This window comes from Mugil cephalus, chromosome 20, assembly GCF_022458985.1.
Source record: "Mugil cephalus isolate CIBA_MC_2020 chromosome 20, CIBA_Mcephalus_1.1, whole genome shotgun sequence".
Taxonomy (NCBI): Eukaryota; Metazoa; Chordata; class Actinopteri; order Mugiliformes; family Mugilidae; genus Mugil; species Mugil cephalus.
Genome location: NC_061789.1, coordinates 17,571,552 through 17,595,602, shown reverse-complemented (window position 1 = coordinate 17,595,602; position 24,051 = coordinate 17,571,552). Strand labels below are relative to the sequence as shown.

Sequence of the window (24,051 nt, the reverse complement as noted above, 5' to 3'; positions counted from 1 at the left end):
TGTAGAGAAATTGCACTTAGCAAATGAAGTGATTGTTGTGTTAATGGAATGGAAAATATTGTAACGCCCTTTTCCAGATGACCTTGAGTAAGGGGATTTAATGAGAGGAATTTTGATACTCCCGTCAGACCAGAAATGAGACGAGATAGCTCTGAGTGCCTTGGTCTCGGTGACAGTAAAATTATCCATTTCCCATAACGTTAGTCTGCTCACTCGACAGAGGATGTGGAGCCCAAGTTCTGACCGCAGCCTGGAAGTGCTAAAAATATTCAGTCACTCATCAATCTCTTTCTTTCTTTCTGTCTTTTCTCCTTTCACCCTTCTTTTACGATTATTCTGCCCAAGTCTACAAATCTTTTGCTTAAATATGATGTTCAGTAAACTGACACTGAGGGCTGAACAGTTTAGCTCTCTGCTGCTGGACTCTTACATCCCACACTGCTTCACTTGTATAGTATGCATCAAAACCACGAAATGTCTTCAGAGACAAGGGGCAGATCTGCAAGCATGGCGAACAGATTCCACTCTTTTCCAATTAAATCTTGAAAAAACATATTTAGTCTAGAGTGTTTTCAGTTTTTAATAAAATTGCATGCTTGGACAGGTAACAAAAAAACAACACAAAACACAAAATCTAGCGTTTGATTTACTGTCCACTCAGAATTCTGCATTTTAGACATTACAGACACACTTTAAATCAGTCTTAATTTTCTTTTTTTTTAAATGCATCAGTTTAATTAAGTAACTTAATTATTTTCAAACTGCAATCAAATGCGGGCTGAAGCATGCTGAGTTGAAACGGCAAAGACAAGCGAGACTGATAATGAGAGACATCAAGGAAACGGAAGTCAGTAAAGAGAGCACGAGAGAGAATAAGACATGTGCGGCAGAAACAAGAAAAAAAACAACTATTTGGAGAGAACAAATCAGTGATTGTCTAAGGAAATCAGTACACACACTGAGCATGCGGCAATGTGTGAATCAACCTCTCTCCATGGGCCAGACTTCCAGACCTACCGACAGAAAAACCCTCATAACGAAGAGGACGTGCTGTCAATGTGAGGCCTGACCTTCCTATAGACACATAATGGGACACAGGCAGCATGTGTACGCTGGAACTCAGACACAGTTAGCACCTCTTGAACCACTGAGCACAAGTACAAAGGAGCACAATCATGGAAGCAAGGCAGCTGTGGGGCTCTGGATTAAAACCCACTGTGTGGTTATGTGCCTGTGTGAACTAGGAGCATGTGGGAGTGCATGTGTTTATGTCTCACTGTGGTCGGAGCTGAAGTTATTAGCATTCATTATGTTTTGTATAATTCCATGCATGTGCGTATAGGACCACAGGCATAAATGTTTTTGGATAATTGTTGCACAATAAAAGTCATACTGTTTCCAAGTCATTTACAAACCCAATGAGAGGCTTGTGTTTTTAATTACTCCCTTCCCCCACCTTACTCCTCTTCCAGCATTCCCCAAGCTCTGTGTCCGGTTACAGCGCTGCTTTTGTTTCTGTTTGCCCCCTCTCTCTGTTTCTCTTTCTGCTTCTATCTCTTTCTTCTCTCTGGCCCAGACCTCAAAGTGATGGTGAACATGCCAATGACGGCGATCACACTTTTCCGAAAATATAAAGAAACTCCAGGCTGGTAGTACTCCTCCAGTTCCTTTAACACTTTGTAAGGATCACGGACAGAAATAATTGATCTGTTTCTTTTTAATACCAAATACTATTCCTTTTCCTTTATTATTCATGTTTGAAGATAAAATGAGCCAAAAAACACAGGAAATAGTGCTTTGAACTGTGTCTGCAATGTTTTCATGGCTCTGCTGAGTAGGGTTTTTATTTAGTTTTAGTGAGTAAAGTGAGTGGCCTTGTTTGTATGTAGTACTTTTCTAACTATTGGTACTGAAAGCCCTTTACAGTTACAGTGACACATCTATCCATTTGTTCACGCAAGCACACATGCATTTTGAGGACAAAAGTCAGGGAAGTCAGCTTCCAAAGCTTCCAGGTCTGCTTGATGGCCACGGGTCTTTTCTCTGCCTCCAGATCCGAGGCAGCAGCTGGTCTCTACAAAGCATTCGTGGCCATCTTTGATTTTTACATTTAAAAGGGGAAGGTCTTAGGTTTTAGTCTAAAACACATTTGTCTACCATCATTTTAGCATGTCTCTCAACTCTTTCATTTATTTCATCAGCTTTTATCCCTTATTTTCAACAAAGACAAATTAGCATTTCAAACCTTAGCCAAATGTGGTTTGGTGGCACTCAATGTCGTTTGATCAGGTCAACGCGAATTCACATCAACGCACATTTTTCACATAGGCCCATTGATTTCTTAATGCTGAATCATAGCTACAGTATAAATTGATCTGGGATGCATTTGACTATTTCCATATAAATTATTTAACATAAGTTGGTTGACTGGTATTTTTTTAAAGGAATAAAGTTTGTTGGGTAGGGATATACAGGATAAATAGGGACATTGACGGGACAGAGATTTTCTGCTACATTTTATTATTTATCATTGCTTCTGCTGAATGACTGCAGAATGACTGAACTGAATGCACTGACACTTCTGTTTTCACTGAATGTTTTACGAACCTTCTACTTTTATCTGCTAGTTTGAGTCCCTCACTGTGAAAGACAAGCATAGGCTCAGTAATATAGTGAGGACGTGCGGCAGAATTGCAGGGGCAAACTTTGACAAGCTCTTTGTTTTGTACAGAGGCAGGGCTACCAGAAACACAGAAATTGTCCTGTCTGACCCCGTTCACCCGCTGGCCTCCCAATAAAGGCTTCTGCCGTCTAGTCACCGGTACATGGTACCCAGGGTTATGACAAACAGATTTAAAAATGAATTCATGCCAATTGCCACTGGCCTCATTAATAACTCTCTGTGATAACCTGTCTCTAAGAAATTGGTGCCCGACGTCTACTGTTGGACTGCGTGATTGAATGCGTACTGTTTTTGTCTATATGTATTTTTGTGTTGTTCTCCTGCGGGCTGCACAACAAATTTGCCGCCTAGAGGGATAATAAAGTTTACTAAAACTAAGACTATGCGGAATTTATGCTTCTGTGTTACAGTCGCAGAAACAAAAATTAACTCGACTGGCAACAAAGACACAGCACCGTCTAGCGTTTGTGTGGCATTGTTACAGAGCAAGCCAGATTGATGAGCGCACAGATATAAATGTCTCACACAAGTCTCACGCAAGGTCTGTGCGCAAGGCCATTGTCTAGCTCTACGCAGTAGTATAAATTGGGGCGGGGCTTCCAAATGATTCTGAGTTCTTTTTTGGTTTTGATCTCTGAAAGACTCTAGAATGCGACAGAGTAACCACGTCAACGGAATGTTGTGGTAGTGACCACTAAGTGATAGTACACAAACTTACACTTGCTCATTTTGGATATATGAGTAGAAACGTGGCAAAAACCTGAACCTGGAGCTGGAAAAGGCAAGTAAACACCTGAGAAGAGTGACAAAAAAATCACCGGTCTCAACCTGACAAAGGCAAGGCAAAGCAGAAACTGGAGCAGCAGAACTCGCATGCCATTAGAGATATCTGCAGGAAGTGCGCTACAGGCCTGTGCACAGAGTCTTCATAGGCCGAAGACAAAGCGTAGTCAGGAGTAGACTTTGGGATACGAAAAGAGCAACGGGAAAACAGCATGTCTGGGAAGGTTGTTCACATGCTTAAGCTTCAGATGTTCAGCAAATCCTCAATGCAAGGGGGTCTGTCTTTGTGGGAAGACACCTGTTTACAGTGTGCTTCGTAAGTAGTAAAACTGATGTTTTTGCTTTGACGATTCGTATCAGGAATCAAGACACAACAAAACATGAATACAGATCAGTTTCATGCGGCTTACTTAAGAATTGTACTGTATGTTAAAATGCAGTATGTTTGGATAGTTTTGACGAAAAAAAAGAAAAAGAAAAAAAGAAACACGATCAAGTTAAAGTAACTTCATTTTGTCCAGTAGTTTTATTTTAAATTTGAATGTTCAATGTCAAAAACATCAGTTTCAAACGGCAGTTAACATATTTTATAACATTTTTTAATCCGTTTTTAAAAGTTGATGTTATTGTTTTACTGATAAAGTTCGTATTTTTAGGGATCATGTTAATGTTATTCATTGTTACTCTTCATGTCATTGTTTTTACTTTTCATGATAAATTTCATACTAATTCTTTTATTGTTTTGACTGACCACATTAATGTTTTTACTTTTCATGTTATTTTTGTTAATTTTCCTTTTCCTTTATTTACTGTTAATATTACTGTTAATGATTTGACTGACCATGCTAATATTTAGATTTTTCATGTTACTATTGTTACGTTTCCTTTTCCTTTATTTACTGTTAATGTTAATGATTTACGAATTGTTGTTGTTTTACTGATCATGTTATTGTTTTCCCTTGACACTGGAAACTTTTCTTGTTACTGGTTTACTGTTCATTACACTGTTTTGTACTGATTGTGTTATTGTTTTTACTAATCATGCTAATCTTTTCTTTGTCCGCTATTTACTGTTCATGTTACTGTTTTAGGAATTGTTACTGTTTTACTGATCATGTGACTGTTTTGTACTAAGTCTGTTATTGCTTTTACTCATCATGTTAATGTTTGCTAATGCTAATGTCATCCTGATGTTTTCCTTCCTTTTTTCCTATTCCTCTATTTACTGTTCATGTTATTGTTTTACCTTATCATGTTACTTTTGTTAAGTTTCCTTTTCCTTCATTTACTGTTCATGTTACTGTTTTACGAATTTTTATTGTTTTACTAATCACGTTATTGTTTTCCCTTGACATTGTAAACTTTTGTTGTTACTGGTTTACTGTTCATTTCACTGTTTTTTACTGATTGTGTTATTGTTTTTACTAGTCCTGCTTATGTTTTCCTTGTCCTTTATTTACCGTTCATGTTACTGTTTTAGGAATTGTTATTGTTTTACTGATCATGTGACTGCACTTTTCAGTCGAGATTGTAAACTCTTCATGTTACTGGTTTAGTGTTAATTTTACTGTTATTGCTTTTACTAATCATGCTAATGTTTTCTTTTTCCTCTATTTACTGTTCATGTTACTGCTTTACAAATTAATATTGTTTTACCGTTTTACTTTATTTATTGTCAAGTTACTGTTTTACAAATTTTTATTGTTTTACCGATCATGTTACTGTTTTACCTTTTCATATTATTTTTGTTAAGTTTCCTTTTCCTTTATTTACTGTTTATATTTCCTTTTTTACGAATTGTTATTGTTTTACTGATTATGTTATTGTTTCCCCTTGTCATTTGACACTGTCAGCTTTTCACTTTACTGGTTTACTGTTCATTTCGCTGTTTTGTACTGATTGTGTTATTGTTTTTACTAATCATGCCAATCTTTTCTTTGTCCGCTATTTACTGTTCATGTTACTGTTTTAGGAATTGTTATTGTTTTACTGATCATGTGACTGTTTTGTACTAAGTCTGTTATTGCTTTTACTAATCATGTAAATGTTTGCTAATGCTAATGTCATCCTGATGTTTTCCTTCCTTTTTTCCTTGTCCTCTATTTACTGTTCATGTTATTGTTTTACCTTATCATGTTACGTTTGTTAAGTTTCCTTTTCCTTCATTTACTGTTCATGTTACTGTTTTACGAATGTTTATTGTTTAACTAATCACGTTATTGTTTTCCCTTGACATTGTAAACTTTTCTTGTTACTGGTTTACTGTTCATTTCACTATTTTTTACTGATTGTGTTATTGTTTTTACTAATCCTGCTTATGTTTTCCTTGTCCTTTATTTAATGTTCATGTTACTGTTTTAGGAATTGTTATTGTTTTACTGATCATGTGACTGCACTTTTCAGTCGAGATTGTAAACTCTTCATGTTACTGGTTTAGTGTTAATTTTACTGTTATTGCTTTTACTAATCATGCTAATGTTTTCTTTTTCCTCTATTTACTGTTCATGTTACTGCTTTACAAATTAATATTGTTTTACTGTTTTCCTTTATTTATTGTCAAGTTACTGTTTTACGAATTGTTATTGTTTTACCGATCATGTTACTGTCTTACCTTTTCATATTACTTTTGTTAAGTTTCCTTTTCCTTCATTTACTGTTCATATTTCCTTTTTTTATGAATTGTTATTGTTTTACTGATCATGTTATTGTTTCCCCTTGTCATTTGACACTGTCTGCTTTTCACTTTACTGGTTTACTGTTCATTTCACTGTTTTGTACTGATTGTGTTATTGCTTTTACTAATCATGCTAATGTTTTCCTTGTCCTTTATTTACTGTTCATGTTACTGTTTAAGGAATTGTTATTGTTTTACTGATGATCTGACTGCTTGCACTTTTCAGTTGAGATTGTAAACTTTTCATGTTACTGGTTTAGTAGTAATTTTACTGTTTTGTACTCATTCTGTTGTAGTTTGGACTGACCATGTTAATGTTTTTACTTTTCATATTCCTTTTGTTTACTGTCCATTATAGTATTTGGTACTGATTCTGTTATTGCTTTTACTAATCATGCTAATGTTTTCCTTGTCCTCTATTTACTGTTCATGTTACTATTTTACAAACTAATATTGTTTTACTGTTTTCCTTTTCCTTTATTTATTGTCAAGTTACTGTTTTATGAATTATTGTTTTACTGATCATGTTAACGTTTTACGTTTCGTTTTCCTTTATTTACTGCTCATTAATGTTTTACGAATTCTTACTGTTTTACTGATCATGTGACTGCCCTTCTCCGTTGAGATTGTAAAGTTTTCATGTTATTGGTTTACTGTTCATTTCACTGTTTTGAACTCATTCTGTAATTGCTTTTACTAATCCTGCTTATGTTTTCCTTGTCCTCTATTTACTGATCGTGTTACTGTTTTACCTTTTCATGTTACTTTTGTTAAGTTTCCTTTTCCTTCATTTACTGTTCATATTACTGTTTGATTAATGCTTTTACTTTTCATGTTACTTTTGATAAGATTCCTTTTCCTTCATTTACTGTTCATATTACTGTTTTACGAATTGTTATTGTTTTACCAATCATGTTATTGTTTCCCCTTGTCATTTGACACTGTCAGCTTTTCATGTTACTGGTTTACTGTTCATTTCACTGTTTTGTACTGATTCTGTTATTGCTTTTACTAATCATGCTAATATTTTCCTTGTCCTCTATATACGGTTCATATTACTGTTTTGGGAATTGTTACTGTTTTACTGATCATCTGACTGTTTGCCCTTTTCCATTGAGATTGTAAAGTTTTCATGTTACTGGTTTACTGTTCATTTTACTGTTTTTTTTTGTTTTGCTTTTTACTGATTGTGTTATGGCTTTTATTAATGATGCTAATGTTTGCCTTTTCCTTTATTTACTGTTCAAGGTACTGTTTTATAAATTGTTATTGTTTTGTTGAGATCATGTTATTGTTTTCCCTTGACATTTGACATTGCAACTTTTTTCTGTTAATGGTCTGTTAATGTTCATTACACTGTTTTGTACTGATTGAGTTATCATTTTTACTGATCATGCTAATGTTTTCCTTTTCCTTTATGTACTGTTCACGTTACTGTTTTAGGAAATGTTAATGTTTTACTGATCATGTGACTGCTTGCACTTTTCAGTTGAGGTTGTAAACTTTTCATGTTACTGGATTATTGTCAATTTTACTGTTTTGTACGCATTGTGTTATTGTTTTGACTGACCATGTTAATTTTTTTACTTTTCATATTCCTTTTGTTAAGTTTCCTTTTCCTTCATTTACTGTTCATATTACTGTTTTACGAATATGAATCTGTTATTGCTTTTACTAATCATGCTAATGCTTTCCTTGTCCTATATTTAATGTTCATGTTACTGTTTTGTACTCATTCTGTTATTGTTTTTACTTATCATGCTAATGTTTTCTTTGTCCTCTAATTACTGTTCATGTTACTGGTTTACGAATTAACATTGTTTTACTGTTTTCCTTTTCCTTTATTGTCACGTTACTGTTTGACGAATTGTTATTGTTTTACTGATCATGTTACTGTTTTACCTTTTAATGATACTTTTGTTAAGTTTCCTTTTACTTTATTAAGTGTTTATATTACTGTTTTAGGAATTGTTATTGTTTTACTAATCACGTTCTTGTTTTCCCTTGACATTGTAAACTTTTCTTGTTACTGGTTTACTGTTCATTTCACTGTTTTGTACTGATTGTGTTATTGTTTTTACTAACCATGCTAATGTTTTCCTTGTCCTCAAATTACTGTTCAAGTTGCTGTTTTAGGAATTGCTAGTTTTACTGATCATGTGACTGTTTACCCTTTTCCGTTGGGATTGTAAAGTTTTCATGTACTGGTTTACTGTTCATGTTACTGTTTTTTGTTTTGGTGTTTACTGATTGTGTTATTGCTTTTACTAATAATACTAATGTTTTCTATTTCCTTTCTGTACTTTTCAAGGTACTGTTTTACGAATTGTTATTGTTTTACTTATCATGTTATTGTTTTCCCTTGTCATTTGATGTGTAAGCTTTTCATGTTATTGGTTTACTGTTCATTTCACTGTTTTGTACTGATTGTTTGCTCATGCTAATGCCATGCTAATGTTTTCCTTCCTTTTTTCCTTGTCCTCTATTTACTATTCATGTTGCTTTTCACGAATTGTTGTTGTCTTACTGATAATGTTACTGTTTTACCTTATCATGTTACTTTTGTTAAGTTTCCTTTTCCTTCATTTACTGTTCATATTACTGTTTTACGAATTGTTATTGTTTTACTAATCACGTCATTGTTTTCCCTAGACATTGTAAACTTTTCTTGTTACTGGTTTACTGTTCATTTCACTGTTTTGTACTGATTGTCTTATTGTTTTTACTAATCACGCTTATGTTTTCCTTGTCCTTTACTTACTGTTCATGTTACTGTTTTAGGAATTGCTATTGTTTTACTGATGATGTGACTGATTGCACTTTTCAGTTGAGATCGTAAAATTTTCATGTTACTGGTTTAGTGTTCATTTTGCTGTTATTGATTTTACTAATCATACTAATGTTTTCCTTGTCCTCTATTGTCCTCTGTTCATGTTACCGTTTTACGAATTAATATTGTTTTACTGTTTGCCTTTTCCTTTATTTACTGTTGTCAAGTTACTGTTTTACGAATTGTTATTGTTTTACTGATCATGTTACTGTTTTACCTTTTCATGTTACCTTTGTTAAGTTTCCTTTTCCTTTATTCACTGTTCATATTAGTGTTTTTCGAATTATTATAATTTTACTGGTCATGTTATTGTTTTCCCTTGTCAATTGATATTGTTAACTTTACATGTTATTGGTTTGCTGTTCATTTTACAGTTTTGTACTCATTCTGTTATTGTTTTGAATCACCATGTTAATGTTTTTACTTTTCATGTTACTCTTGTTAAGTTTCCTTTTCCTTTATTTCCTGTTCATATTATTGTTTTACTGATCATGTTTTGTTTTTTTTTTCATCATGCTAATGTTTTCCTTTTCCATTATTTACTGTTCATGTTACTGTTTTGGAAATTATTATTGTTTTACTGATCATGTGACTGTTTGCCCTTTTCCATTGAGATTGTAAACTGTTCATGTTACTGTTGTTCGTTTTGGTTTTTACTGCTTGTGTTATTGCTTTTACTAATAATACTAATGTTTTCTTTTTTCTTTATGTACTTTTCAAGGCATTGTTTTAGGAATTGTTATTTTTTTTACTGATCATGTTATTGTTTTCCCTTGTCATTTGATATGTAAGCTTTTTATGTTATTGGTTAACTATTCATTTCACAGTTTTGTACTGATTGTGTTATTATTTTTACTAATCATGCCAATGTTTTCCTTGTCCTCTGTTTACTGTTCAAGTTACTGTTTTAGGAATTGTTACTGTTTTACTGATCATGTGATTGTTTGCCCTTCTCCGTTGAGATTGTAAAGTTTACATGTTATTGGTTTGCTGTTCATTTTACTGTATTGAACTTATTCTGTTATTGCTTTTACCAATCATGCTAATGTTTTTCTTGTCCTCTATTTACTGATCGTGTTACTGTTTTATGAATTGTTATTTTTTTACTGATCATGTTATTGTTTTCCCTTGTCATTTGACACTGTCAGCTTTTCATGTTATTGGTTAACTGTTCATTTCACTGTTTTAGGAATTGTTATTGTTTGTTTGTGATGTTTTCCTTGTCCTCTATTTACTGTTCAAGTTATTGTGTTACGAATTGTTATTGTTTTACTGATTATGTTATTGTTTTCCCCTTTTCATTTGGCATTGTAAGCTTTTCATGTTACTGGTTAACTGTTCATTACACTGTTTTGTACTGATTCTCTTATTGTTTTCATTAACCATGTTAATGTTTTTACTTTTCACATTACTTTTGTTAAGTTTCCTTTTCCTTTATTCACTGTTCATATCAGTGTTTTACTGATCATGTTATTGTTTTTACTCATCATGCTAATGTTTTCCTTTTCCATTATTTACTGTTCATGTTACTGTTTTACGAATTGTTATTGTTTTACCAATCATGTTATTGTTTCCCCTTGTCATTTGACACTGTCAGCTTTTCATGTTACTGGTTTACTGTTCATTTCACTGTTTTGTACTGATTCTGTTATTGCTTTTACTAATCATGCTAATATTTTCCTTGTCCTCTATATACGGTTCATATTACTGTTTTGGGAATTGTTACTGGTTAACTGTTCATTTCACTGTTTTGTAATGATTGTGTTATTGTTTTTACTAATCATGTTAATGTTTTCCTCTACTTCTGTTTACTGTTCAAGTTACTGTTTTAGGAATTGTTACTGTTTTACTGATCATGTGACTGCCCTTTTCTGTTGAGATTGTAAAGTTTTCCTTGTATTGGTTTAGTGTTCATTTTACTGTTTTGTACTCATACTGTTATTGCTTTTACTAATCATGCTAATGTTTTCCTTGTCCTCTATTTACTGTCCAAGTTATTGTTTTACGAATTGTTATTGTTTTTACTGATCATGTTACTGTTTTACCTTTTCATGTTGCTTTTGTTAAGTTTCCTTTTCCTTTATTCACTGTTCATATTAGTGTTTTTTTGAATTATTATCATTTTACTGATCATGTTACTGTTTTCCCTTGTCAATTGATATTGTAAACTTTACATGTTATTGGTTTGCTGTTCATTTTACAGTTTTGTACTCATTCTGTTATTGTTTTGAATGACCATGTTAATGTTTCTACTTTTCATGTTACTTTTGTTAAGTTTCCTTTTCCTTTATTTCCTGTTCATATTATTGTTTTACTGATCATGTTATTGTTTTTTTCATCATGCTAATGCTTTCCTTTTCCATTATTTACTGTTCATGTTACTGTTTTGGGAAATTATTATTCGTTTTACTGATCATGTGACTGCTTGCCCTTTTCTGTTGAGATTGTAAACTGTTCATGTTACTGTTGTTTGTTTTGGTTTTACTGCTTGTGTTATTGCTTTATAATAATACTAATGTTTTCTTTTTCCTTTATGTACTTTTCAAGGCATTGTTTTAGGAAATTGTTATTTTTTTTACTGATCATGTTATTGTTTTCCCTTGTCATTTGATATGTAAGCTTTTTATGTTATTGGTTAACTATTCATTTCACAGTTTTGTACTGATTGTGTTATTATTTTTACTAATCATGCCAATGTTTTCCTTGTCCTCTGTTTACTGTTCAAGTTACTGTTTTAGGAATTGTTACTGTTTTACTGATCATGTGATTGTTTGCCCTTCTCCGTTGAGATTGTAAAGTTTACATGTTATTGGTTTGCTGTTCATTTTACTGTATTGAACTTATTCTGTTATTGCTTTTACCAATCATGCTAATGTTTTTTCTTGTCCTCTATTTACTGATCGTGTTACTGTTTTTATGAATTGTTATTTTTTTACTGATCATGTTATTGTTTTCCCTTGTCATTTGACACTGTCAGCTTTTCATGTTATTGGTTAACTGTTCATTTCACTGTTTTAGGAATTGTTATTGTTTGTTTGTGATGTTTTCCTTGTCCTCTATTTACTGTTCAAGTTATTGTGTTACGAATTGTTATTGTTTTACTGATTATGTTATTGTTTTCCCTTGTCATTTGGCATTGTAAGCTTTTCATGTTACTGGTTAACTGTTCATTACACTGTTTTGTACTGATTCTCTTATTGTTTTCATTAACCATGTTAATGTTTTTACTTTTCACATTACTTTTGTTAAGTTTCCTTTTCCTTTATTCACTGTTCATATCAGTGTTTTACTGATCATGTTATTGTTTTTACTCATCATGCTAATGTTTTCCTTTTCCATTATTTACTGTTCATGTTACTGTTTTACGAATTGTTATTGTTTTACCAATCATGTTATTGTTTCCCCTTGTCATTTGACACTGTCAGCTTTTCATGTTACTGGTTTACTGTTCATTTCACTGTTTTGTACTGATTCTGTTATTGCTTTTACTAATCATGCTAATATTTTCCTTGTCCTCTATATACGGTTCATATTACTGTTTTGGGAATTGTTACTGGTTAACTGTTCATTTCACTGTTTTGTAATGATTGTGTTATTGTTTTTACTAATCATGTTAATGTTTTCCTCTACTTCTGTTTACTGTTCAAGTTACTGTTTTAGGAATTGTTACTGTTTTACTGATCATGTGACTGCCCTTTTCTGTTGAGATTGTAAAGTTTTCCTTGTATTGGTTTAGTGTTCATTTTACTGTTTTGTACTCATACTGTTATTGCTTTTACTAATCATGCTAATGTTTTCCTTGTCCTCTATTTACTGTCCAAGTTATTGTTTTACGAATTGTTATTGTTTTTACTGATCATGTTACTGTTTTACCTTTTCATGTTGCTTTTGTTAAGTTTCCTTTTCCTTTATTCACTGTTCATATTAGTGTTTTTTTGAATTATTATCATTTTACTGATCATGTTACTGTTTTCCCTTGTCAATTGATATTGTAAACTTTACATGTTATTGGTTTGCTGTTCATTTTACAGTTTTGTACTCATTCTGTTATTGTTTTGAATGACCATGTTAATGTTTCTACTTTTCATGTTACTTTTGTTAAGTTTCCTTTTCCTTTATTTCCTGTTCATATTATTGTTTTACTGATCATGTTATTGTTTTTTCTCATCATGCTAATGCTTTCCTTTTCCATTATTTACTGTTCATGTTACTGTTTTGGGAATTATTATCGTTTTACTGATCATGTGACTGCTTGCCCTTTTCTGTTGAGATTGTAAACTGTTCATGTTACTGTTGTTTGTTTTGGTTATTACTGATTGTGTTATTGCTTTTACTAATGTTTTCTTTTTCCTTTATGTACTTTTCAAGGTATTGTTTTACAAATTGTTATTTTTTTACTGATCATGTTCTTGTTTTCCCTTGTCATTTGATATGTAAGCTTTTTATGTTATTGGTTAACTATTCATTTCATAGTTTTGTACTGATTGTGTTATTATTTTTACTAATCATGCCAATGTTTTCCTTTTCCTCTGTTTACTGTTCAAGTTACTGTTTTAGGAATTGTTACTGTTTTACTGATCATGTGATTGTTTGCCCTTCTCCATTGAGAAAGTTTTCATGTTACTGGTTTAGTGTTCATTTTACTGTTTTGTACTTATTCTGATATTGTTTTACTGATCACGTTAATGTTTCCCTTTTCATTTGACACTGTAAACCTTTCATTTGTTAAGTTTTTGTTTCCTTTATTTACTGTTCACATTCATGTTTTATGATTTGTTATTGTTTTGCTGGTCATGTTACCATTTTCCCTTTTGATTTGACATTGTAAACTTTTCAAGTAACTGGTATACTGTCCATAATACTGTTTTTTTTGTTTGTTTGTTTGGACTGATTTTGTTACTGTTTTTACTGATCATGCTTATGTTTTTCCTTTTCATTTCATTTTTTAAGTTTTCCTTCCCTTTATTCACATTACTAGACCCTACATGTTTCCTTCAGCTTGATGTATGTATGTACTTCTATGACAGAAGTTTGTTTATCTTGTTTCTCCTGCTCTTCTTTTCTCTCTATCTTCTCTGTTTCTACCCGGCTGGCCTTCGGCAGATGGGTCCCTCCATATGAGCTGGGTTCTGCTCAAGGTTTCTTCCTGTTAAAAGGGAGTTTTTCCTTGCCACCGTTGCCCTCAGGCTTGCTCTGGAGGTTGCAGGCTGGTTTTTGTGAAGCGTCTTGAGACGATTTGTAATGTTATTGGCACTATATAAATAAAACTGAATTGAATTGAACTAATTGTTCATATACTGTTTTGTACTGATTGTGTGATTGTTTTTACCGATCATGCTCATGTTTTTACTTTTCATTTAATTATATTTACGTTTCATGTACTTTCGTTATGGTTTCTTGACCGTTCATATTACTGTTTTACTAATTATGCTATTTTCTTTTACTGATCATGGTAATGTTTTTACTTTCCATTCTATTATTTTAAATTTTCATGTTACAGTTTTTATTGATTGATTTATTGATTGATCAAGTTATTCTGTTAATTTCACTGTTTTTACGGATTCTGTTTTTTTCCATGTTTATTAATCTTGTACTGTGTTTTACTGATGTTCTTGTTTTTACTTTACATGTTACTTGTTTACTGATACTGGCAGTTGTTTTTCTGGTCTCGTTACTGTTTTGACTGATTTTGTCATTATTTTATTGCCATTAACATTAGTTAGGCAGTAATGTTGATAATATATTAACCAATAGTAAACCATAACTTTGATATGCAGTTTTGTACATAGGAGCGCTTGTTAGCTCGACATTAACTGGCTAGCTATCACTATCGCTTTTGCCCATTCTGGCCTTACCTCGGAGCATACTGTATGCTCGTTTATTTTCTTGAGATTTAGATTGAAGTGAGGCCTTCCACCATGTATGTATCGGAATAAAAATAACACATCGAAAATATGTAGTGTAGTAAAAGTGGAAGTAGGAGAAAAAAAAACTAATAATCCAGAAGAGTACAAACACAGCATTTTAGTGAATTAGTTCTAATTACTATACATCTCTTGAATCACATTCACCCTAAGAGCAATAACATACTGTATTTCTCTTTGGTGATAAAAATGGTTTTCAGAGCATGCCTGGTTTCACAACTGAAAAATGCATGACAGCATGCCACAGGATCTCTAATCACATTTCTGCCTATTTACTTTGGTCTGTATTTTGTTTGCAGTACCATTAGACTGAGGTTACTGTTTAATGAAGACAGACAGACCAACAGACCATGGTATTTATGACATGGACGCATAAAACGGGATGTATTACATGTAGCTTCTGGAGGAACATACATAAGTTAGGCTAATACAAGACATCAGTGTTACATATTTGATTTTGAACAAGCATTATTAAATATTTGCTTGTGTGTATGATATCGTTAGTTTGTAATACCCACATGATTATTCTGTTAAAGTTGGTCCTTTTAATCTAAATTTTGAGAAGCACAATACAAAATAAAATTTTGTGTGTTATCTTTTCTTATTTTGCTTGACTTTTTTTTTTTTGTAATCTTCTAGGTAGACAGAACATAGGGGTTGGAGAAATTGTAACTGTACACAAAGAATTTCTTTAAAGTTTGATAGAGGCCTGCACTCCAAGCAACCAAACAACACACCATGAAGGCTAGCTTACTCTTCCTGTGCTGTAAATCATAGACTGAACAAATAAGATGAGCTTTGGATTACACTCTTCAATCACCACACAATAAAATACACTGAGAGTCGTCTGGTTATCAGACAAATCTAAATTGTTACGTGGTTACAAATATTCATTTGCTCAGTTAGGTTTTAAAGTAGTGCGCTAAGTGCCCAGCAACCAAGCCCTCTCCCTTGTCCTTCATTAATGATTACGGTATTCATCCACCTCATAATTTTACAGCAATGTAACTTTATTACTGTTTTACTCTACAACATAAAATAACACAAGCTTATGTCCCCAGCAAAATAAATATGTCCAATCAGAAAAAGCTTACATCTGATGAAAACTAGAAAATTTTGTGTAGATTCAGATGATGGGCAATCTTTTTGATGTCACAACAGAAAAAAAAAACTGAGATAAAGCCTTTTTTCGCTGGCAGAAGTTTTCGAGATTTTCTATGAGCATTTTCAGCAAAGCTTCAGCAATCACAGATGCAAAGCTGTTGTAAAAACCAATGTCAAATGTTTATATTGCACTCAGCATAATGTATAATGAATGTATAATGACTATCCAACCTAAGCCATCGACAGACTGTGCAACAAATGTAGATGAATCAAATACTCTGTTTTAAAAACAAATACAGACAATAGAATAATGTTACTGGGGTGGAACCACTTCAGCAAGTCCAAAGTTTAGGCAACAGATTGCAGATGCACAATTGTCTTTTACCATTGTTTACAATATAAACAATATATAACAGGGATTACCCCTTAGGATTAAAATGACTTAACAGACGTTTTAGACCACAAACACAAAAACCAAAGTGGGACTGAGTCAATATTATTTACCTGTTTTGCATGGCCAAAAATACTCCACCAGAATGTGAAAATACACACATGCAGTGAAAAGGTGTCAGTCTTACAACAGGCCAGTCAACCCGAACACATTGATTGGTTATTATATATTAGACTTAGACTTAGACAGACTTTAGTGATCCACGAGGGAAGATACTTTGTCACTCTAGCTTCTTTGCACATAAAAGTAAACACCCATAAAAAACACAACAAAAGATTAAATAAAATGAGATTGAATTAAAGTAAAATAAAAATATGTGCTTCCTTACCTGCACATTTTCTCTGAGATCCGTGGCTTCCCTGAGGGGCTGGGTGGATGCTCTGAAGAGCTCATCCACTACTTTGATTCCTGTGGTCTTGGTGGTTGTATATTCCCGGGCCTTTCTACCCTTCCTTACAGACAGACCCCTCTTATGTGCCTTTCCTCCACCACGCCTGTTGGTGATGGCTACATGAACAAACAGAGTGGTGTTGGGGAGAAATTCTCCTGTAAGAGATTGTAGGGGGACATGTCTATAGCCTGGCTGTAGGCACTCAAATGGGATGGTGTACTGGCCAATGAATTCGTCTCCTATGTAATCATCATCCAGAACGACAAAGCGCAGTACTGCAAGTTCCGGTAAATTAATCTGGAACTCAAAACTCTCATCAAAAATAGGGTTGTCACCATTCTGGGATACAGTCTTGGTCCGTTGCTCAGCACAGTCAGCTGGTATGCCGTGGATCTCCACATATATGTAGGGCTCAACCACATCACCCTTAGCAGCAGAGCCGCGAGGCTTGGGAAGATTCTGCCCACTGATGACCTTGATGTGAAGAAGCTGTGCAGACACTCCTGGCAGGGAGTCCCGGGCATTGGCACTAAAGTAGGACACCTCCTCCCTCATGATGGCTGGCCGCAAAACATAACCACAGTTGCCATTCTGCCTGAACCAACCTAGGTTGAGGTCCATCATCAGTCCTGGTGTCTGGTAGTTCATGGCAACAATCTGGCAACCACACTTCCAGAAATCCTGGGGATTCATGTTGCTGGCATCAATCCTCATAGGTGTGGGATATACTCTGGAGAGGAAGCGCTTATTATAACAGACAAATTCCTCTGGGAATTCATTGGCAAACCTGTTTGCATCTACCTCATTGAAGGAACATATCTCCCAGAATTTCTGCTCTCTCCTAGAGACCTCAAAGTCCCTGAACTGGACTGACTTGCAGAGAGATACAAGATCAGATAGCTCCTTGCACAGTCTGAGTCTCTTGCAACCCAAGCCATTCAGTTGGTCCTTCTCATCAGCTCCCACTCTTCGAGACATTTCCAGCCCCTCTTCCTCATCTGTCACGTCCCCCTCAGCATCAGTACAATTGGATGGCAACTTCTTCCCCTTGAGAAGGATTTTACCTTTCAGTTTCTCAGGAGATGGTAGGTAGTTCTCCTCCTTGTTGGGGACTTCAATATACAGCTTGTCACCGAGAATTTTCTTCATATGCTGTGCCATGACCCTCTGCTGTGGGATGCAGCAGTGGGTCACCAAGCAAAGAATCAGGGGATACTCTGAGCTCTCAAAAGCATACTGGTTTATAATGTCCAGAACTTTCGAGAAAACTAGCTGCGAGGCAACAGAACTACCTACATACACCACTGGTTCATTATCAGGGCCATCCCATACAATGACCTCAATGCTGCGACACCCCATCCTTAGAGCCCGGATGTAGCTGCTGATATCTGATGAACCCCAGAAATGGTCCTCCAGAAGGGAGGCATTATGTGAGGAGTTTATATAGTAGTGGGAGAGAGGCTGGGTCATATCCTGGCAGACACGTTTGTGCTGTGGGTCAAAAATGTGGCATTCTGAGGACAAGAGGTAGTGTGTAAAGCCGTCAATGGAGAGGTATCCCTTATCCCTGCCTTCGGCAGATGGCTCAAATTTCTGAACAATGTCCCTGCACATGTCCTCTGTTACACCTTCCACGCCCTGCTCCACCTCAACGAATAGCATCAGATCTTTGCTGTCCAGATACTCCTTGTTACTGGAGAACTGGACCAGCAGGAAGAAAATCTCTGGCCGTGTGCAGAGCTCACAGTAGGCCTCCACAAAAGTGTCCATGTTAATTGCCTCTCCATATTGGTCTTTAGCTTTCTGCAGTTCCTTAAACTTCAGCTCTATCCTGGACTCTTTCATTCCAGGGTTGAGACCCTTGATTATCTGGGTGGCTCTGAACAGGTCTATGTGTCCTTCCTTTTCCATATCTGCCAGTTCAAACACTGAGCCAATCCAAGATGTTCGTAAGCTGGGTTGATTAGGTTCTGCCATGTCCACGGGGTGGCGGCCATAGGACACCAGATATCGCAGGCCCATCACCCAGTTGCTGACAATATCTGCTGAACTACCTACCAAATCTAAGGATTCATAATTATCCCCATAGATGATTGAGAAAGCACATTCATCAGGGAACTGATCAGAGAGGCCATTACTACGCAGAACAGGAGTTTTCTTCCCTAAACGGACCTCCTTAATGCTCTTAATTTCCAGTTTGGCCTTTTCTGAATCCTTCTTGGATGGCTCCCATCGAAGCCAGTGCATGTCTGGATCCAAAAGGAAGTAACGGTTGTACATGCGTGAGTTGGAGCGGACCTTCTTCATCTCGCAACCTTCCATCATGAAAGCCATGCAAGCAGCTGTGCTGTTGATCTTACGGTCACTTGGCATTGAGCTGAAGGACACTGTTTTCTTTCTCACCTGCCTCTGTTTGGAACCATCCTGAAAACACACAGGGGGAAAGGTTGGGGTGGAGAAAGATGTGTTGATTACAATTTGTATCTGAATTCAACAAACATACAGTAAGAGAATGCAACGGTCATATTATAATGTATATGTGAGGAATAAAAGGCAGAGTTTGCTCCTTAATTGGAGAGCAGTTTTTACAATATGCACATTGAATCCTCAAATGGAAACCCTTGGATAAAGGAAAAGGCAGAAAATGATGACCACTTATCCTTATTTCTAGTGGTAATCTTTCTTTTTCCTGTTCGACCCAGCAGGGAGACAACCTGCTCAGGCCTGTCTTTAGTGTGGGACACATCATGGTTTGTTATGCATGATGTAGGGCCTTGTTTGACATCCGGCTGTTGAAATCACTAAAAATCTTGCCAGTAACCTTAACAATAAGTACTTGCTTAAATGCACACCTGCTTTTCTAATCATACTGCTGAGATGCATGTTGTATCACATCATGTGAAGGCAGAGTAAGTTCTGCAGTTCTGTTGAGACAAATTATGACATACAGTGTACCACATGAAGTCTGTTTCTTCTTAAAACAGGGCTGCTTACTGTAATGAGAGGGTTTAAAACTATTTCACAAACAAAGTTAAGGGATTTAAAATCTGTTTCATATTATCTTTAACAGCACATAAGATTTGGAGATTAAATATTCATCCAGTGGGCAACCTCTATTGCCCAGTGGGCAATAGATTTCTTGCCAGCCAATTCCAAAGAACTGTAATGTTTCCGACAGTTCTGCTGTTTCCTATAGCTCTGAAGAGACCTTCTCACTACAACAACTGAGGTAAAACAAACTTGTAAAAGATATAAGACAGATGTTGCACACATCATATGTCATGACATGATTGAACCTTTTCAGCTTCCAGGTCGGTTGGCCTGGCTGGCAGGGTGCAGACAACGCTGCCCTATTTCCACACAGAACTGTGGTTAGCTAGATAGCCTGAATGTAGATGGCCTGGTTTAAGACTTGGATAATTGTCTTGCTGAAAAATGTATTTGGAAAACAATAGTACATTAAAATGAAACATGAAACAGTCTACAAGTTATTCTAGACAATGCCAGTGTCATTGTTGAAAGACTTGACATTTTCTTTACTTTTAGTTTTATTACTAAAGTGACATGTTTGTGTGGATTTTTGAGTTTACCTCCAATACAGCATGAATTTAATTCAATAAAGTCACCTAATCAAAGTTTGTGTTCCACGTCCTATTTTTTTACTGTTAAGAAATAAAGCTAGAAAGGACAGAGAACTCCAGGGTTTCCTCTGTCTCACCATCGACTGCCTGCAAGTCTCATGAAGCTCCTCTGAAAAAGGTCCAATTCTAACCACAGTGAAACACCTTGGTACTATCCATCTTTCCCTTGACGGCCAGAAGCAGATGACGGCTGGCAACTCATCACAATTAATGAGCACCACTGACGCAGGGTTGAAGAAATGACATGATGATCGCTCTCTGGCTTTGCCCTTGTTTTACGACCTCCATCTCATTTCCATACACATAAGAAGTAAGCATCATAATTTGAAAATCTGTAATTCTTCAGAGCTGGCAAAAAGAAAATTGGAATAGTGATACAAATAATTGTTTAACTTGGATAAAAACACATAGTCAGTGATCACTGATCTTTCAGCAGATGGTGTGCTGTGGTTCAATGACTTGGGGACCACCCAAGTCAAAAACATTGCTCAGTATGTGTTAAAATAGAGCTATTCAAGCATTTTATTTTCTGCCCCTTGAGAAATGTTTGCAACTGATGTGAGAACTAGTGCCAAGACCCACATTGCATGGTAATGCATGTAGCCTTGCCAAGACTGTAAGGGTAAGGGTGGGACTGTTGGTTCAGCTGGGGGATAATACAGTTTCAAGCCCTTCACAGAGGTAGCCTAGGAGTGGAAAAAGTTTCGTAACCAGTTCACACTGGGGTTAAGGGACTACAGCACGAATGTTAACAATGTCTTCGTCCCTCTTTGTTTAATTTACACATGATCATCTACCCCCGGCTACCGTAGAGGGAGAAAAAGCTGAAGGCCATAATCAAGTGCATACATTTCAACTGAATAGCCTATTTTTAAACAGACCAAAATGACAGTTGGTCTCTCCTGTGGTTTGCTCTTCGGGTGCTGTTCGCAATGCCAACCAGATGGACATGTATATTGACTGGGGAATTTGGGATACACAAGACAGAAACAAGGCAGTACAAGTGTTTCAGTGTGGAAAGATGTGTTCAGGTCTGATTGTTTCCAGGCCTTCTGTGGGAAAGGGCGGTGATCCACAATTGGTCAAAGGGTGAGAGGGTAATCTAGCGTCTCGTTAACATATTACAAATAGCTCGACAGCCAGACAAGGCGCAATTGTGTTGGCTTCTCAGTCAAAACCAAAAGGGCAAACGACGAGTCTGCCAGAAAAGGATTATTCGGTTAGCTAGTTTGTGATATCTAGCCAGATAAAAAAACAGCATTAACCTTGAACAACTGAAACTTACTTAACACCCCGTCTAAAGCTTTTTTTTTTCTACTGTTCTATTTTCTTTTATTTCTGTCAGTGTATTTTCCTACTTGCAGTCTTTTCTCCTTTTTTTCCTCTCTCTCGCCAATTTTTCACAGTCCCTGGGGCCTTTCCTGGTAGAGATGTCAGTATTTCTGTTTATGTGTGTGTGTGTGCTCAAGTGCTCCTATAGCCTGACTGCCTGTTGCTCCTGTTGCTGCGGTGATGTGGGGGCACTTTTGGAAATGTTTACACCTCCCCCATCCCGTTTCCTGTGGGGACAGTGGCCGCTTCAGGCTGGGTCAAACACTTCCTGATGGAAAGGTAAAGCTGCCCGGGGACAGTCAGGCTGTTATAAGAGTCCGCATCCTCTGAAGGGCAACTGCATGTCACACTCTTCTTCCCATCAGTGTTGTCATACCTAGCGACTGGGCACCATAGGCAGCATGACACTCCAGGGAGACAATTAATGCGACAAGCTCTCTGCTCTCAGGTAGCAACAGCAGCAGCACTCAGGTTGCTTGTTACACTCCTGTCCCCCACTGAACACAACATGTGAAAAAAATAACTGCACTGTAAATGTACTGTATGGAATAACATTTTCAAAGACCTTACATCTTTGTGCAATTCAAAAATAACAGTTTCATCCTGGTATGTAGCACCATCAAAAAGTCCACCTGATCCGATTGCTTGTATGACGCCTTGAATAAATTCACTGTTAAATCACAGACTGGAAAATAAAAAAACTTATGCGTGAGAAACGGTACAACTGGAGTGTTATATTAAATTCCCAAAGTATCGAGGTGCTCAGTCTGTTTTTGAGCACGTGGAAGGTGACTCTCTCTTGCATGCTTCCTGTGGGACTCTGGACACGCTGCTTCCTTCACCACCATGGCCCTCTTCCTCCCCATTTCAGCAAGCCTCCAAACATCCCACATCTTTGTCATGGCTGCATTGGCTGCCTGCCACTCGCTCCTATCATATCTCCACTCTAAAACAGGTCTGCAGAAAGTATTCGGGCATTGCTCAGTTCCTCTCGCCCACAGAGCACATTTGTGTGTACGAAATGAGAATCAGTGAATAAGGCAATGGGGGGAGGGGGTGGGGGGGCGTGGGTAATGGGGAGTGAAAACAGAACAGAGCAGAGCCCTCTTGATGACGTGCTCTCCGAGATGTGAGTCACGGTATGTGTGCTCTGTTTGCCTGCATGTGTGCTCAAGGATCATACGATCAATGTCGGCACATATACACTGTGACAGACAACTACTCACAGCTAAACCACATTATGCTGCAGATGCGCATCAAAGGCGGCGCTACTTACTGTGCGCTGCCAGAATTCTTTGTGGAACATTTTGAATCTTCCAAAAGGCAAAAAGCCATCATCACAATACCCACTTTGCTCCCTTTCCTCGGGCCTAAGCTGCCCATCAACATGCAGCACCTCTCCTTCTCATAGCCAAGACAGACATTCAAACCGACATCTAAATCCCGCCACACAGAGACAGGGCATCATTTAGCCTCAAACTGATTCTACACCTTAGAACTATGTGCAAACAGGCACCCAAAGAGGAACCAAATGAGAGAGAAGAACAAGAGAGGGGCAAAGTGGGCTAAGATGGTGTATGTGAGAAAGAAGCCGCAATTGACAGAAATTGAGAAAGAAAGCTAGTTTAATTAAATTAATTTTAACTTAATTTATTTAGATGTTTTGGCAATGCTGTGACCTCATTGCCAATAAAGCAAATGAAATCAAATTGAAAAACTGCATCCTAATAGAAGGAAATAGAAAGACAGGGATAAGCAGACAAACACATTGGAAGTAATACTTAGCTTTGGCCACATGGCAGTGTTATCCGTCATGCCAATGAAGAATCTGATTTTGGAAAAGGTAGACGTGCGGAAGGAATGGAGAGAACGAGGAAAGACAGACGAAGGAGAGAGAGTCAGAGGGAGAGAGAAGTCAGGCCTGTCGCTGTTTGTCACAGTAATCTCTCGTGGGCGACTGCTGAAATTCTCACAGCAGTAGTCTCAGCCGCACATTGTGCAACCCATTGCACCGCCTTAGTGTGAGTTTCACAGAACATGAACATAATGTGTGAATAGGCGAGAAAATGCAGGGTCTGAGGGGGAATGTGAGATGTCTGCATTGAGTGTGCGTGGACACGCTCTCATTTGTCCCAGTGCACAAATGGATTTAGATGCTCATCCAGGTGGTCCATTGTGGACTCCAGTGTAAAGCCCCGGTTCTGTCGCTGACACTCTTTTCAAGAGCTGACAATAAGT

At 36.3% G+C, this 24,051-nt stretch overlaps 1 protein-coding gene across 1 annotated transcript in view; it reads right to left on the bottom strand.

Annotated features, from left to right (window-relative positions):
• The window catches only part of plcl5 (phospholipase C like 5), a 63,323-nt gene that overhangs the window by 14,513 nt on the left and 24,759 nt on the right, over nucleotides 1-24,051 (bottom strand). Inside the window, exon 2 of the mRNA XM_047571192.1 lies at nucleotides 16,778-19,264. Coding sequence (XP_047427148.1) covers nucleotides 16,778-19,264 — 2,487 coding nt within the window. The remainder of the gene's footprint in view (nucleotides 1-16,777; nucleotides 19,265-24,051) is intronic.